This window comes from Protopterus annectens, chromosome 4.part0, assembly GCF_019279795.1.
Source record: "Protopterus annectens isolate FY-2018-M chromosome 4.part0, PAN1.0, whole genome shotgun sequence".
In the NCBI taxonomy this organism is placed as follows: Eukaryota; Metazoa; Chordata; order Ceratodontiformes; family Protopteridae; genus Protopterus; species Protopterus annectens.
In genome coordinates this window covers 638,266,277-638,283,440 of record NC_056733.1, presented here as the reverse complement: position 1 = coordinate 638,283,440, position 17,164 = coordinate 638,266,277, and the positions used below count along the sequence as shown (strand labels likewise).

Genomic DNA, 17,164 nt, shown 5'->3' with positions numbered 1-17,164 from the left:
TCCATTTTTGACAACTTATCCTATATTGCTTTCTCCATTTTTCCCCAACGTGAACATAGACTTGAAGGTTTTTATGACTCTGGGCTTGTCCTACTCCCTTTTCCCGTAAAGGCAGGTTTACTAAGTGCATGCCTCCAACCTTGAGGAATCTCCCTATATATTTATATGACCTAGCAAATAATGTAATGGTACTATAAGTTTTTGAAGTGTTTGCAGATCATTATTACTTATTCCATCTCCTCCCAGTGCTTTGTTTGGATCCAGTTTGCATATTTTTTTTTCAATATAATCTATTTTGGTTCCATTATCTGAAGTTATCTGGATATCACTAGAACAATTTATCACACCCTTTGTGGAGTCGTAACTGTTTTGCATAAGATTTTGTAAATTTATTTTTAATCTGTTGTGTCTGAGAATAAATGTTGGAGTCTACATACAGTTTATCAATTTATATATATTTACTTCCACATTTTCTGTATCTGTTAAAAGGTTTCCTATTATGCTCAAGATCAAGAAAAATTTGAAGAAAATGTATATGAAGATGTCTTATGCTTAATTTTGTTTGTCCACTTTTTCCTTAATCAGGTCTCCCGTTCTTATGGAAATATATCTCCTTGGCATTGTATCCATAGATCCTGATAAACCCACTTTTTTTAACTTTTTTTGGACTCTATTTCCATTTCAAAACTTTACATTCCTTTATTTCAAAACTTTAGATTCCTTCAGTTTTTCCACTGAACACATCACGCCAATTAGTTTTGCCTAGTTAGTTTTGCTTCCATATAATCTGTAATCTTCCATGCAATGCTTTAGATTTCATTTTGGCAGAATTATCTAGCAACAAATTAACCTTTATAACCTCATGGTCACTGCACATCAATGGTGGAAAAAACCTGACACAAAGTAACAGCAATTTCTTTAGGAACGCAGTGTCTGTGTTCCTTTCCCTGTTAGTTTTTATTTTTTTACAGTCTGAAACAATTGCTGTTAATGAACATATGTTGTGAATTACTTTTTTACTAATGCTGAATCAATAAATTTACCAGAAACAGACTGGAATAATTATTCCCCAGCCACTATTATTCTTCCTTCCTGTGCTTCATGCTGGGAAGGTCATTGGCACTTGACTTTGGTGATCTATGCATTCCAACAATGTTAATGTTCTAGGGTTGTCTTGTCTCATTTACACAAGCTATAGTATTGGTGTTCTCATTGAACATGTAATAATCACAGGGATTAAAGATATTTGAGACCAATCATAACGCCTCCACCTGATGATTTTTTTTATGTCTTTTACTGTAAAAACCTTTATACCCTGGCAGAACTGGTTTGCAGTCATTGTTCTTTAACTGTTTCACAAACCTCAGTTTTGTGGGAATGTAGCACATTTTCCAATAATAAAACTATTAATGCTTTTAGCTTTAACAACCATCAGAGATGCATCACATGTTGCTATCTGTGAGCTGTTAAATTTTCATCCTTGTAAAAATCTCTTGTACAAGCTTCTTGTAGCTCTAAGTATAAGAGATGGCCAAGAATAGGCTTATGATGGAACACATGGAATTGGTTAATAAAAGAACAGTGAGTCATGTTATATTTTTAGACTATGCATGCATACAGATTAAGATGACTCTAAGATAAGATATGGAAAGGGTACTTCATTGGAAATTTTCACTGTATTACCTGAAAAAGGATGCTTTCAGGATATGCATATGGAGTAGAGTAGAACCAGAGCTAACTGGGATCACAGAAAATCTAATTCAGCAGTGGGATTCTATAAAGTATAATTTCATAAGAGAAGTTAAAAGGGTACACAATGCAATCTAAAAAACTTGAGTAGAAAGATTAGGACGCTAAAAGTTCAGATTTGCCAGAAACTCTTAAGAGAGAAAAATGACGAACTGTCAGCTTCAGAAGTTACTAGAAGAGCTTTAAACAGAAGAGGATAATAAAGTAATGTTGCAGTGTGAGAATTCTGTTGAACCAATACAATGAAGGCCGTAAAGGCATTAGCCTCCAGACTGAGGCAAAATAGAACAGCAGTGTCTAAGTTAATGTTTGGATCAGAAAGGGATAGCTAATGGTTCCTTTGGGATCTAAACTATATTATGAGAGGCTGCAGATGAGCAACATGAAGAATGGCCAATCAAGGGCTCAAATAAGTGATTTTGTAGGGGTTATACATGCACCCTATTTGAGAGAAGTATGACATCCTGTTAAAAGAAATAACTTAATAGGAAGCCACAGGGGAAATAAGCTAAAAATAAGGCTTCAAGTTTCAAATGCAATTTCCAAGAGTGAAAGTTAGAAAGCTAGGTTAATGTAAATTTGGACAAATACGATAAGCAGCAAATTCCTCAGTTGTACAACTAAGAAGTAATTGTAGCAGTACATAAAGAAAGGGAAAAAATAAACCTCCACTGTCATACACCCCCCCCCCAAAAAAAAATGTCTTAAGCCACAGTTGCAAAACCTTTTTGGTAACTTGCAGTTTGGGTAGCAAAGCTTCTGTCATGTTGAATAGTTAGCATTGTGGTTTCCTAAGAGGACTAACATCTGACAATGTGTTCAGACTGTTGGATACAAAATGCAAAGAAAAGGGGCAGTAAGATAGCAGTAATTTATTGGCTGCAGAAAAAGCATATGATATTGAGTGATCCATTATTACTCTGTCCTAAAAGGAATAAGATTTCCTTACTCCTTTATCATCTTGACAGATGTATGATCAAATGGCAACGTGGCATGAGTTAAGGTTTTGGTGTCCTTATCAGACCATTAGAGCCTAACTAGGGGGGCATGGTCTCTCACCCCTTTATTTGCACTACATTTAGAACTACTGACCGTAATAAGGCAATCAAATTTGAAAGGTTAGCAGTGTGGAGCCAGGGAGCTTAAGTACCTTTTATTTGTCGATTCTAATTACTTTCAGTCAAGAGGAACTTAAGAAATGTATTTGATTAGTAGAAGGTTCATTTAATAAAAGGAAAACCTAATCCATATGACTTTGTCTAGAGATCCAGAGCAGTTGAGAGGGCTACCCAGAAATGTGGAAAGACCACAAGAAAATTCCTGTGGATATGGGTCAAAGCCTGCAGGATCCCAGCAACTGTCATATGAAAGTATCCTGAACAAAGTTCCTGCAGATCTGCAGAAATGGAAAATGGAAAGTACTAGGGCTTGTTCTGAATCAGAAGGTTCAAATCCCTCCATAGCATATATTGTCCCCTATATTGTATTTGGAACAGGTCTTTTGCATCTCCTCGGATCCAAAAGTCATAATTTCTCATTCAACTCCTAAATTTACCGATGTACATGTGAGAAGCAATGGATGAACTTGGAGAAAGTTACAATGGCAAAAGATAGTGGGTTAGGGGTGACATAACTATTCCAATAGCTGAAGGCGATACAGTTTAGTATATCTAAATGTCAATGAAAAGTTTTGAAGCAAGTTGGAAAGATGATCTGGGAGAAGATACCCAGTACGTAAGATATTCGGTGAAAAGAAAAGCTTCAATGCAAGGATAGCCCTTTTATAGGAAAGTTAAGCAAAGATAGCTTGTTTCTGAACATAAAGGGAGTAGAGAAAGAAATGCTACCAAAAGGAAACCCTTTAGAAGATAAAGGACTATAAAATGGTAGCATGGAAGTGTCAATAGCAAAAGACAAAATTTAAATATTGGCACCAACTCTAGTTTCAAATACGGGGCTAAACTTAGTTTGGGCAAAGGATTGGGTAAGAGGGAAATATGATCCAGTTCCAAACCTGTATCTTCACTTTCAGGCTATCCAAAGTGAAGCAAAAAGGAAGAAATGGATGAGAAAAAATGTCCCAGTTTTAATAAGGTGATGTAACTAGTGGATATAAGAGAAGGAAATGGAGAGAACTGATATCCAGAAAATATACAAGATACTGCAAGATGGGAGAAGTAGTAATGTCTAAATAAGTGAATGAGTGGGGATGTTTGGTACAGCCCTAACCGACCAGTTTTGGAGGCAAATATGTTTAACACCTGGAAAGATCAGAAAGTCTGGGAAACTTGGCATCTTTGCTTACACAAGTACTTCTGCACACTAGTTAAAGTGAAGATGTTTCTGTGGCAAGGAGGAAATGTTGGAGGTGCGAAGAAGGAAATGTTGGAGGTGCAAAACTGGGAAAGAGAGGATTGTTGACGTACTGAATCAGTTTAGAAGTTACATGGTTAATTTAGTGGGATGGGGTGACTAAATGGTCCTTACTCTTGAAAAAAAACTCTTCTGTAAGACATGAAGAGGAGAAATATCTCAACCAAGGGAATTGGTGTGGATAATTAAATATCAAAGTCTATAACGAGATTCGGGGGGGGGGGGGTCCTATCATAAGATGAAATCCAATGAGGGAGAGCTTAAGAAAAGAGAGGGCAGTGAACAATTCGAGGGGGGGTCCTATCATAAGATAAAATCAATGAGGGAGAGCTTAAGAAAAGAGAGAGGGTAGTGGGTTAAATGAAAAGTTTTTTTAAATAGGTGGCTTGCATGATTGTACTATTGTGGCAGAGTTGAGGCCACCAGAAAGCAAAACATTAGAGCAGTTGCCCAGGAGAGGGGGAGGCATTTGTGATGAAGCATCTCTGAACTATACTGCGCTGATAAGGGATTGATTTTTAAGATTCTTGGATTAAAAATGTCGTTTAATTCTTGAATTATTTGAAATTGGGACAAACTTGTTTCTGTGTAGCATATGCAAACAGTGGTTTTATTCTAAGCATAAGGGCTTAATCTTCTGTCTGTATTAGTGTGTGCCTTTGCTGTTAGAAGAGAGATTTGATTAAAGGTTAGGGTTCATTGTCTGATTTGTATAGTTATATGCAGCTGCTTCTTGATTGTAACTGAAGAGGTGTGAAAATGTAATTTTGTTGAATTCTACAGTGTTGTGCATTTTTTGGAAATATTTTTAAAGCAAAAAACAGCATTTCTGTGCCAGATTTGTGCCCGTTTGGTCTAATGGCCTCCATCCATCCCCCACCCCCTTTTCCCCATTTTTGCACTTCAACAAGGGCAGTCAGTTGGAAGGTTTATACTGCCGCAGTAGTTCTTTCACACTGCACACTTGCACGCACACTCTCACCTATGGCCAATTTAGATTCATAATTGATGTAAACACTTAGGATTGTACAGTGGACCTTCAAAGTGATGTCTCCATAAGAATCTCACATAAATGCATGGACCTTTGCTTGTTCTATGGGCAAGCTCTTTCAGACCCCCCCCCCCCCCCCCCGAAGTCCTGCAATCTCCCATGTTGACATTGATGAGTGCATCTGTTCTGGAATTGGTTTGGTATTATGGGGAGGTTATAGCCCAGAGTTTTGTTTTGTCCCCAATTACCTCACTGTACATTAGGATTCTGGAAATGAAGTTAGTTGCCTTCATTTTACAGACTTTCCAAAACTTTCCTCCCTCCTGGTCCTATTGCTATCCACTTGAGCAGTATGGTACTTGAACAGGCAGGGAAGGATAATATTCATACGTTTTGGGTGACCGTAAGAATTTGAGAATGACCTCTTGTCTCCAGTCATCTCATTGCTACAGACTTCTTGGATCAGTGTAGTTGCCTCATGGGCAGACTCAATGCATTTATATAACTCTCACAAGTGGTCCCTCAATTTAGAGACCACTTTAGTACTGTCCTGTCATTGGGAGAAACCCTGCTGCTACCTTTTTGTATCTTCACAACTCCAGAAGCACCAGATTCTTGCCCTTGCTCCTTCATTGGGAGGAAGATCCCTCAGGGATACTCTGTTCCAGAAGTCTGCCTTCCCACCAGCACTGTCTTATCCCTTTCTCGTGTTTCCCTTTATTCCAGAATTTATCAAGAAGGCCAAGATGAGCAAAGCCAAGGTGACACTGACAGCTGTGATTCCCATTGCTTCTGCCTTTCCTCTTGAGCAGGCATCTTTATCTGGGGCTCACCAAACCTCCTATTCCGTATCCTTTGGTCAGATTTTCCAGATCCTCACTCGCTGAAACTAACTACATGGTTTCTCCACTTAGCAGTGATGGCCAGGGAGTATTCTTACCCATGTTGGTCCAAATCTGATAACTATCCAGAGACCAGAAAGGCATTCAAAAAGGGTCTACTTATAATGTTGGGTCATAGCCAGATAAAGCCATTTACAACCTGTCTGGTATTGGACTGATGACAGTTTTTCTTCTGTTAGTCTATTTGGCTGCCATCTTGAACTTTGGGAGCTAACTTTTCTGTGGTTTGAAAAGTGTGCGGAGCATTCTTTTAGGAAACTTTTAGGGAATCTGCGGCATCGTTATATGCTGGAAAGTTTACCCTTTCCCTCTCCAGCTTCTTCAAAGTATCTCCCTCGGAAAATCTTATTCTTAGTGCCCAGTACCTTAACATGAAAATTCTTTTTCATGCTTTGTATGCTTAACGACTATATTTTATTTTTTAAGATACAGTTTCCCTAATCATTCCTTCCCCCATGCCCGAAGAGTCCTCAGAGAGTAATAGTCATAAATATGTTGACCTTCCTGGGGTTTTCATGCACTATTCCAACAAAAATGAATATTGCACTGCTTGAATGCTCATAGAGAGTGGAGGTTTTAACTTGGGTAGACCTAAGTCAATGAGCTGATTCTCAATTGCTTATTTCTTCCAAAATGATCAACCAGAAAGTTTCCAAGATGGCTGTCTCCATCAGGCTGTTTCTGTCAGGCTGTCTCAATGCATTCGTTTTTATCTCGTTTGTGGCAGATTACTACCATAGGCTCTTAATTCTCGTATTTAAAGGTTTATGGCTACCTTGCAGGTGTTTTTCGTGAAGGTCTTTGGCATTTGTCCAGCTGCTACTTTAGAATCTCTGAATATTTTTGCAAGGCGCTGTACAATGGACATTGCTTCCAAATCCTGAACAGTATTTGGAGCGGTCATCATGAAAAGCATTTTCAGGAAGAGCCACAGGAAAGGAAACTCCCATCATCGGCTACAAAAGTTGCATGTTATGAAAGTTAATTATGCTAGATCTGTGTTGCCAGTTTCAGTACTGGTGCTGATTCAACCCTCCTGTCACTTGCATTTGGGTCCACTAGGTCGTCCTTTTGTGGTGGTGCTTAGTTTTTGAAAGCTTCAGAGATCTGGAGCTTTGCAAGCAGGAGGTTATGGGAAACAGGAGAGGCTTTGGCAGTTTGGAAGTTTTGAGTTTTTGTTGAGTTTTTTGTTGGAGCAAAGTACTTGCCAGTATTAGTCCAACAACTGATGAGTTAAAACTGTTGATGCAGAGCCAGCATTACGGTAAGTATGCAGCTTTGGTTTTTTTTTTTTTTTTTTTTTTTTTTTTTTTTCATTCTTTGTCTGGATGCCAGATCATCTTCCTTTTGTTTTTCCATTTTATTTTCGGATTCCTAGGATGGCTCAAACTTGGGACACTGAGCTACTCCATTTTGCAACTACTACATTTATTAGTACAGTTATCCTCTGTCATCTTTGCATCATAGTTATAAAAGGAGAATTTACCTGGTATTCTGTCCACATATTCACAAATTGAGTAAATGTCACCCCTCTCCTATAATAGTGGGCTATAGGTCTAGTCTGGACTTCACTGGGTTGTAGGTCTAGGCTGGACTTCACTGGTTACAAGAATAAACAGTAGATGTTATGTTGTCCCTGTTTCGTCTTCATTCTTGCTTGTTTGGTTCGGAGCTGATACTCTGCTCTGACTCAGCTGCATTCTAAAGTTCGAGAGCTTCCACTGGCTTGAGGCTAGATCCTATCCCTATCCCAGATCTTGTTTTCTGCTTGAAGCTTTGGGATTGCCTTTTGTCTGGCTCAGGCAAGTTGTGCTTTTTTCTACTTGTTGGTAAAATCTCATTTCTTATCTATAATTATGCCTTGTAGTTGGGATATTCTAAGTGCTTGTGTGCCTCGTTGTCTATTGCCTTGTTTCTCATTTCTTATCTATAATTATGTCTTGTAGTTGGGATATTCTAAGTGCTTGTGTGCCTCGTTGTCTATTGCCCTTGTTTTTGGTGTTTGTTGAGGCCATCGTTTTCTCTCAGGCCTACTAAACCCCCTTTTCGTTGGTCCCTAACAAATTCATTTCAGTTAGAGGATTTCTTTTCTGCTTTTTAATTTCAGCCCGTTTGAGTTAGCGGGCTTTCCCCCTTTTTAACCCCCTTTTCCCCCAAGGAGTTCGCCATTTAAGTTGGAGGCATTTCCTGGGTTGGAGGAGCTGTAATTTCACTTAGACACTCCTTCTGTTCCTCCCATTTCTTTGCCTTTTCTCTGTCTGGGCCGTTTTCTTTCACAGTTAGTGGTTTTGGCTGTTGTGTGGTTATCCTTTTGTTGTCGGGCATGTCCAAGGAGTCGTCAAAAGAATCCAAGCCTTCTGGATTAAAAAAAATTATTCCTGCATGCAAAAGATGTCATTGACAGTCGTACTAGTTGCGTATACTGCCTGGGAGCCGTTCACCTGCAGGACTCTTGTTCCATTTGTCATGGATTTAGCTCTAGGGTCCTGCAGGAGCAGAAAAATAAGTTAATTTTGAGAGGGTTACTTAAAGGGCCCTTTTGGGAATCTGTGAAAGGGAATCAGGCTGGCAAATCTTGATAAGCCCTCTAGAAAAGCATCTTCGTCTACTCCGATCTCTAAACCATCGAAGGGACAAGACAAACAAGTTCAGATCCGAAGTAAGTCTGGTCTGACAAGACACAATCTCTCCTTCGGTTCCTCCAGTGTCTTAGGAACCGACCAGTAGCCAAAAAAGAGACCGGTCTCTTTCCTTGGAGCTGGTGATTCTGTACCGCAGTCTCTACTGCTCCAGTCCTGTGACAGGTAGTCCTCGCTCATCCACCCATTCCTCTTGATCATCCAGGACCCTTTCGGATGATTATGTGGAGAGGGTGGTGAAGAGGTTACTCAGGACACCGGCTTTGGCAAAACATGTTATCGAGCCCAGCCCATATGGATGTGGAGCCAACTACCCAACCTAGTTTGTCATTGATTCCTCCTTCGACTCACCTGAATTCGGAGCCGGAGTGCATGGAAGTCATTGTTGTGGAAGCGTTGGATCCGAAAACTACCAGTCTCTCAGTTCTGACATCTACTCTGATCTCGTCGAATCCACCTTTCCTTGAGGGCCGACATTCCCTCGTCTGCTCCGGGGGAAAGCAAGATCCAACCCCTTTTGGATCCTACTCTCCCACTGGGCCTTTGGCGCAGGTGAGTTCTGTGCCCACATCAGCCTCTGAGCCATCACCCTTGGTGCGGGGGACATCTCCAAGCTCTTCGGAGCCAGAGACTCTCTCGGGCCAGAATTATGGTGCCATCAAGGTGATGAGTGTGCTGTTCTCCCAGACCGCTCCATACACTCTGCTTCAGCTGCTCCATCCCCTTCGGGGCCAGTGTCTACCTCCACACCACCTCCTCATCCAAAGCGTAGAGCTCTCCAGAATCTATGGAATTGGTTACAAGGATAGCCAGTAAGTTTAACTTTTCCTGACTAAAGGTGTTCCAGTTGATGCTACGGTGGTTGTGGCATCCACAAAGCAGGAATTAGCAGAAACTTCTGTCCTTCCGCCGAACAAGGAGTCACATACGATGGACAGATGCAGGAAATGTGTGTTTTCTTCAGTGGCCTTTACCTTTAGGTCACTGAATTATTTGTCCCATTTCACTCGTCTCCAGAGGGATCTCCTCAAAGAGCTGGGAGATGCTCTCCAGGATCCTACAGCTGCAGGAGCTTCAGACAAGGCTGCTTCCCAGCTTGCGACTTTATCTTCTGTAGTCAACTCCTCCATGTGGCTTATCTCTTACACAGCTGATAGAGCGAGCAGGGCAGTAGGCACAGGAATCGCCTTGCGGAGACATTCCTAAATGTGCCTTTGTGGGTTCACGGAGCCCTTTAAGTCCTCCTATACCAACGCCCCATTTGGATGGTTCATCATTGTTCGGGCCCAAGGTAAAAGTCTCTTACCAGGTGCAAGCTAGATGGCAAAACTCTCTCTGCTGTGGGCTAGACCTTATCCCAAAGGTCAAAAATGCGGGAAAATGTGGTTCCAGAAATCCCAGGGAGCTTCGCCTGATGCACGTGGTGACTTTTCCCCAAGGGGCAGAGGGGGAAACAATAATGGGAGATGCTGCCCTCACGGCAGAGGGGGTCTGGAGAATCAGGGTGACAGATACGTTCTCTGGTAGGCCCTTCCAGCGCTCCTGAAAGGAGGCCTGCCTGTCCACCTCTGGAGGCAGTCGGGGGGGGGGGGTCAGATTGTCACTTTTACCTAGAAGCCTGGCAAAGTATCACAAGACACATGGGTACAGTCGATCAGCATTCCTTTCTCCTGCCACCTCTTCCCAAAAAACAAGTCAATCCCAGATATACCACCCACTCTATGGGATCAAGCAAACCTAGAAGTTCAAAGGTTGCTAGGAAAATGAGTCGTGCAAGAAGTCCCCGCAAACCAAACTGAATCCGGAACTTTTAGTTCAAAAGAAAACTGGGGACTGGAGGCCCATTTTGGATCTAAGCAGACTGAACAAGTCTATCAAGAAAACCGTTTGGATGGTGACACTGCAGTCCATTCTTCCCTTTCTGGGAAAGGACAATTGGATGTGCTCCATCGATCTCCCGGATGCGTATTACCACATAAAGATGGACAGGCAATCCAGGAGATATCTATGCTTCTGGCTGGGAGCCAGTCATTACCAGTTCAGAGCTCTGCCCTTTGGTCTCGCTACAGCCCCAGAGTGTTCACCAAATGCATTGCAGTAGTTATGGCTCACATGAGGCGTCTAGGATTCCGGATGTTTCCATATCTAGACGACTGGCTCCTTCCAGCCACCACTGATCATTGACTTATCAGGGCAAGGGACACCACAATTCATCTCTGCTCAGGGCAAGGGACACCACAATTCATCTCTGCTCAGAGCTAGGCATCACTATAAACTACGAAAAATCTGCCTTGTTGCCCTGTCAATATATTACATTTATAGGAGCAGATTTAAATACAAAAGACGTGATAGCAAAATTGCTTCCGGAGAGAGTCAGGCATACGACATCAGATTTCAGTCTTGATCAGGAGAAAGAGGATTCAACCAAGGTTTGTTCTAGGCTTGATGGTGGCAGCAATAACACTAGTTCTTTTGGCACACTTCCATATGAGGATATTGCAGTGGCTTCTATTTGCTCAGTGGTCCATGCAGACTCTACCCATGTCATACGAGATTCTCATCTTGGAGACCTGCAAAAAGGATCTAGAATGGTGGCTTCGGTCTATGCATGTAATGATAGGCAGGCCATTCATCCTTCCCCAACCGCTAGCCACACTGAGCATGGATGCTTCCCAGATTGGGGGGGGGGGGGGCATTATCTGGGACAGACTGTTCAAGGAACTTGGCAGCAACATGAGTACCACTTGCACATCAATGTCCTGGTGATGAAAGCTGTGCTTCTGGCATTGCAAGCACTCCAGGGCTTTCTACCTACAGGGAACAATTGCAAATGGTACGTCAACAAGCAAGACAGAACCAGATCTTGCCCCTTGTGTCGAGAGGCTCAAAGTATGGCAGTGGGCTATTTCTTCTCAGCACTTTCTGATTGCAGTGCACATTCCGGGGAGATCCAACGTGATGGTGAACAAGCTAAGCAGGGCAGTTCTGATGCCACACGAGATGTTCCTGAAGCAGGAAATTGCTTTTTGCCACATCCATCAATACCAAATGCAGTAACTATTTTGCCCTAGTTCCTCAATTGGGACAGTCACCCAGGTATTCACTTGTTCACAACTGGCCCCTGGGACTTCTTTCCCCCCGTTTCCTCTAATACTTAGCAAAATCACTGGGTTGCAAGCTAATCCTCATCACCCCTTACTGGCCTCATCAAATTTGGTTCCCCTTCCTATGGCCCCATCTCCAAGAGGAGCCTTAGATCATGGACCCAGTTCTAGATCTCCTGGTGCATCAGTCAGGAACGCTCCACCCTTCTGTTCAGACCCTTAAGCTGACAGCTTGGTTTCTGCAATTCCCATCTTAGCCAGGCTACCTGACATTTCACCTGCAGTACAACACATTTTGATCTCTTCTCAAAAGTTTACAACCAAGATAGATTTAAATGGAAGAGGTTCTCTTGTTGGGAGCCAAAAATCATATTGACCCTTTTACTGCACCCATTTTGAAGATCCTGGAATTTCTGAGACTTTTAACCAAGAAGCAGCTGCAGCCACCATCCGAGTTCAGCTGGCTATTTCCAATCATCATTTTGGAGAAAAGTGTTTGTTATGTCCCACAGGTTATGCAAAGCTTTCCTGAAAGGTACTATCCTCTTGAGACCTCCAATAAGAGAACCACCTCCTCCTTGGGATCTAAACTTAGTTTTGGCTGCCTTGATTCTCCCTCCTTTCGAACTGGCTGCTACTTGTTCTCTGAAGTTCTTGACTTGGAAAACAATCTTCTTGACTGCCATTACCTCACCTAGGAGGGTATCAGAATTACAGGCTCTCTCCATTCGTCCCCCTTATTTAATTTTTCACAAAGACAAGAGTTTCTCTCAGAACCAATCCCTCCTTCCTACCAAAAGTTTGCTCGGGAGTCAAATTTGAATCAGTCGATAGAACTTCCTGTTTTCTTCCCTAATCATGTCAACAAGGCAGAATATAAACTCCTCCAACTGGATGTTCATAGACTATTGCGTTTCTGCTTGCACAGGACAAAAGAATTCAGAAAATCCGACCAATTTATCATTTTCAGAAAACAGAAAAGGTTACTTTTGAGACTGAAGTTCCCTATCAAAATGGCTTACAGACACCATAACATATTGTTTATAGTTCACAACACAAACAACTGCCAAGAAAAATTCAAGGGCATTCAACTAGAGCATTGTCTACCTCTACTGCATTTCAAGACAGACTGCCTTTGGACTCCATTTATGCGGCAGCTACTTGGGTTAATCCTCATAACTTCATCACTCATGTTTTTTCTGAAGAGTTTTATCCCTCGAGTCACCCGAGAAAGAAGGTGCTGGGGATGCTGTCTCAACAAGCAGGAAAGAAGGCACAATCATGGGCTACAAACATGGGATGTTATGGTGAGTAAATAACTTTATTTGCATTTATTCTGGTTCTGTTACTCAATTCCAGGACCTAAAGAGTCTCTACAGTTCTGCCAAAGGTTCACTGAGCATCCTTGCCATGTTTCACGATCCAGAAAGGAGGCCATTCAGAGCTTCTCGTTATCCACTTCCCACAAGTGCACACGGAGCGAGTTCCCATTTATATTTTCCATTTGTCCCCACCATATCAAAACGGAGGTTAAAATGCCATTTGCATTTTTACCCAAATGGTTGTAACTTGTAAGAGGTCTACAGAAGTGTAACTTCCTGCAGGTAATGGTCAGGCAAGAAGTGCTTTGATGTTGGTGATCATGGACTAGCAGTAAGTCGGTGCAGGTAACTGTGACTACGTTTCATAAGCTATCAGGAGCAGGGCTGAGCTTGAGCTGCCCAACCTGTGTGTGGATGTTGAGTCTCTGGGCAAGTCTCTTAAACGACCAGTGCTTCTAAGTCGCACATGAAAAAAAGTTCTCCTGCTTAGTCTCCTGTAGCTTTTACCAAGATAAAAAAAAAAAAAAATTAAAACCTCTGTTCTCATTAGCAGTCGTAACTTTTTTGCACATTAAGTATGCTGTTAGCAAAGCCTTCATTTCGTTAAATTATTGACACGAGCATTTTAGGCTGAAATAGATTTTATGTAATATAAACTTGGTTTAAAATGACTGTTAATCCTTTTTTTATTTCAACAGGTGCTGAATGTATTCGTATTCCAGTGACTTGCAATGCATTTCCGGCTGAAGGTACTGCTGCTATACATGCTGTCAGTGATGCTCGTCATTTGCATTGTTTTAATGGGGAGAGAGACCAAGGCATTATTAGACTTGTCCTCTAAATCAGCAAGTGCAGTCAAACTCTCACGGCCAACTGAAATGAACAGAAACGTTATCCATTGTTTGCCTGACAGCACATTTGACAGCACCCTTCAGCTTCCCAAGTCGCACATTCAATTTCTTATGTATAGGCACTGTAGGACATTTCCTGCCATGCTGACCCCTAAAAAATGTGACCGTGATTTATTTTTACTTTTGGCAATTAAGTCCTCCCCCATTAATGTCGACAGACGAGGAGCAATACGAAACACATGGGGAAAAGAAAAAAGCATTAAGGGGAAAAAAATTAAACTGGTGTTCTTGCTGGGACAGTCGGAGGTTCAAGTCCAGGCTCAACCACTGCAGCAACTCATAAATTTTGAAAACCAAGAGTTCAGTGACATCCTGCAGTGGAGTTTTGTAGATAATTTTTTCAATCTGACATTGAAGGAAATACATTTTCTTAACTGGTTTGTAGAGAGTTGTTTGCAGGCCAGCTTTGTCCTGAAAGGAGATGATGATGTTTTTGTGAATACAGACAACGTACTTGAATTTTTGCGAGATTTTAATCCAGAGGAAGACCTTTTTGTTGGTGATGTGATTCGAAAAGCCAAACCTGTACGAGATAAAAAAATCAAGTACTTCATCCCTGAAATACTGTATGAGGACAAATTTTACCCACCTTATGCTGGTGGTGGTGGCTACTTAATGTCCCATAGGACAGTGGGCCACCTGCAAACTGTTTCGGAAGATATCCCTCTTTTCCCAATTGATGATGTGTTTGTCGGAATGTGCCTTATGAGAATGGGACTGAATCCTGTGGACCATCCTGGTGTCAAGACTTTTGGTATTCCCGGACCTTTTAATGCGTTTGACCCTTGCCTTTACAAAGAACTGCTTATAGTGCACCAGCTAAACCCAACCGAGATGTGGATAATGTGGACTTTGGTCCAGGATAATGGTATTAAGTGTGCTTTATCACTGAAACACACTAATAGGACATCTGAAGGAAAAGTACTTGAATTAGCCATAGTTAATGCTACTGTGTAGTTACGATAGTTGAGTAGATGTTTACTTGACTCATGTGGTGGAAATGGCAGTTGTAAAAGCTCATCAGTTTTACCAAACTTAGTTTGATGTGCATGTGGAAGAAGATGTCTTTACACAAGTATGTTGCACAGAATGTTTTATAAATGCTTTAATGCCAAGTCTTTAAGAACTTAACATGGGCTTATGTATACTAATCAAAGTGAATTTTAATTGTGGAATGTTTAGCTGTGGCTGTTGGGTTGTAACGGTGGTAGTATAAAGCAGTTTGGGTTTAGAATCTTTTTTTTTCCATCTGAAAAACATTTGTGATAACTAAAATGCAGCATAGCATTAACACTAAGCTTCCAATTTCTGAATGAGAACTTGCTAGACTGAGCTTAAAAAAGGGGTGTGAGGTTTGGATCTGGAAAATACCTAGTGGCAGTGCCACCCATTCTAATTGGGGTCAGAGTCTGTGAAGTGGATACTTCATACTAAGGAAGCTTATAGGACTGTATTCACCTGACAGGGTAGGAGACGGTTCATCTTTAAATGCATTCTCCCCAGTTACTTTTTTAAGTTAAAAATTAAAAAAAATATTAAACTTAGATTGGGCAGTGAGATGTCCAGGCTTGATGCAGGTCACAAGTCCTAGACAGGATACCACCTGTAAAGCAGGAACTTTGCAGTATGTTCCAAAGAGGAAATGCTAGCCCTTGCAGCGTGTATATCAGTAAACTAATTCCTTAAGAAATAAATGCTCTATCTGAACCATACCTCTCGTATTGTCCAGATTCTTGATGTTCCTCAAAAATATGGTTTTCTGACAAATCACGGCGGGCTGAAGTCACTATTAACACGCACACGAGTTTCTGACTTCATATCCTTCAGAATATGCATGTTTAATAGAAAATATTCGAACAACTTTTTCAAGTTTATAAGAGTAATTATCTGTCCCAGTGTTTTATGCCATGTCATAATTTCTTGTGCTAAGAGGTTGTGACACTGTGATCTGTATTTAGACCAGTCTTCATTAAGGAAATTTGGGTGAAATTTAACTGTGCAGTACCATCTCTTCACCCTATCATCTGCACTTTTGCAGAATAGCATTCATGCTTGCCTGGGACAAGTAGGTGGGGTAATAGGAATGATTCCTTAAGTGGGAAAGTGGTGCTCCACACTCCTGCCGTTAATAGCTAACAGTAGGAATCGGTGCAGAAGTAAAAGCACAAAATGATGCATCAGCATGCACCATTAGCCAACATTTACACCAGGGCGATACTTAACCTGTGAAATCCATGGTTTTAATACCATCGTGGCAGTCCTACAATGGTCTCTGGCAACTGAAAACCAGCAAGGTTTTCAGGAAGCTAATAATGAACATGAGGAATTGCCACCTGCAAAGACGGTCTGCCAGGATGGTTGCCACATATTCCAGTGCCATATAAAATGGTGTGGCAAATGTGACTTTTTTGCACTGAGTCAGTTGATGTGTGGCTGTATGTAGCAGTACAATGTGCATCAGTTCACTGGAGGATAGAAGTAGTGGTCTGCATGCTCCTTTGTTGAGAGGATAGTTTTCTTGGTAGCTCTGTCAAAAGAATGCAGTGACCACAGTTTTTAGTGAGGAAGGGATGAACATATTAAAACTTTATACTTGAATTGCTTGTATTGGCCACTAACACAGAAGCTTACTTTTGTACAATTATTTTTCTTGATAGTCATATTTGCCAAGTATGCATTACAGAAAATGAATGCAACTGCCATTGTCCTTTGAGTGAAATTGAGGAGAATATTTTTTTATTTTACAGATATCATACATTTGTCATAAGGCTGAAAAACTGCTTCCTTGATAATGCACTTTTCCACAAGAGATTGAAACCAAATGATCAGCTTTATTTTATGGTTTCTCTGCAGTGGAAGAATAATTTTTGTCTGTAATGTTCAAAGATTTGTCATACTTTTTGTTTAAATAAAATATTGAAATTTGTCACTGACATTTACTCTTATTCTTTGTTCTTCACCATTGTCTGACCACGTTGGAAAAAAATGGCATTTGAGTATTAAAATTTTTTTTCCAGGGGCACAAACAATTACAGTAGACAAATAGAAACAGTCTTACAGCAGTGAACATTTCAGCGGTCTGTAATAATTATCTGCTGAGCTCGTGAGCACTAGTGAAAATATTAATGGCTAAAGGATATTTCCAGAGAAAGTAAACTGCATATTAGGTCTGT

The 17,164-nt window shown here is 41.1% G+C and overlaps 1 protein-coding gene across 4 annotated transcripts in view; it reads left to right on the top strand.

Moving 5' to 3' along the window:
* The window catches only part of B3GNT4 (UDP-GlcNAc:betaGal beta-1,3-N-acetylglucosaminyltransferase 4), a 1,341,192-nt gene extending 1,324,268 nt beyond the window's left edge, over window positions 1–16,924 (top strand). For all 4 annotated transcript variants that reach the window (XM_044068596.1, XM_044068598.1, XM_044068597.1 and 1 more), the window contains one exon: window positions 13,779–16,924. In XM_044068596.1, the coding sequence (XP_043924531.1) occupies window positions 13,812–14,948 (1,137 nt within the window). In that variant the 5' untranslated portion in view covers window positions 13,779–13,811 and the 3' untranslated portion in view covers window positions 14,949–16,924. The remainder of the gene's footprint in view (window positions 1–13,778) is intronic.
* The last annotated feature ends 240 nt before the right edge of the window (window positions 16,925–17,164 follow it).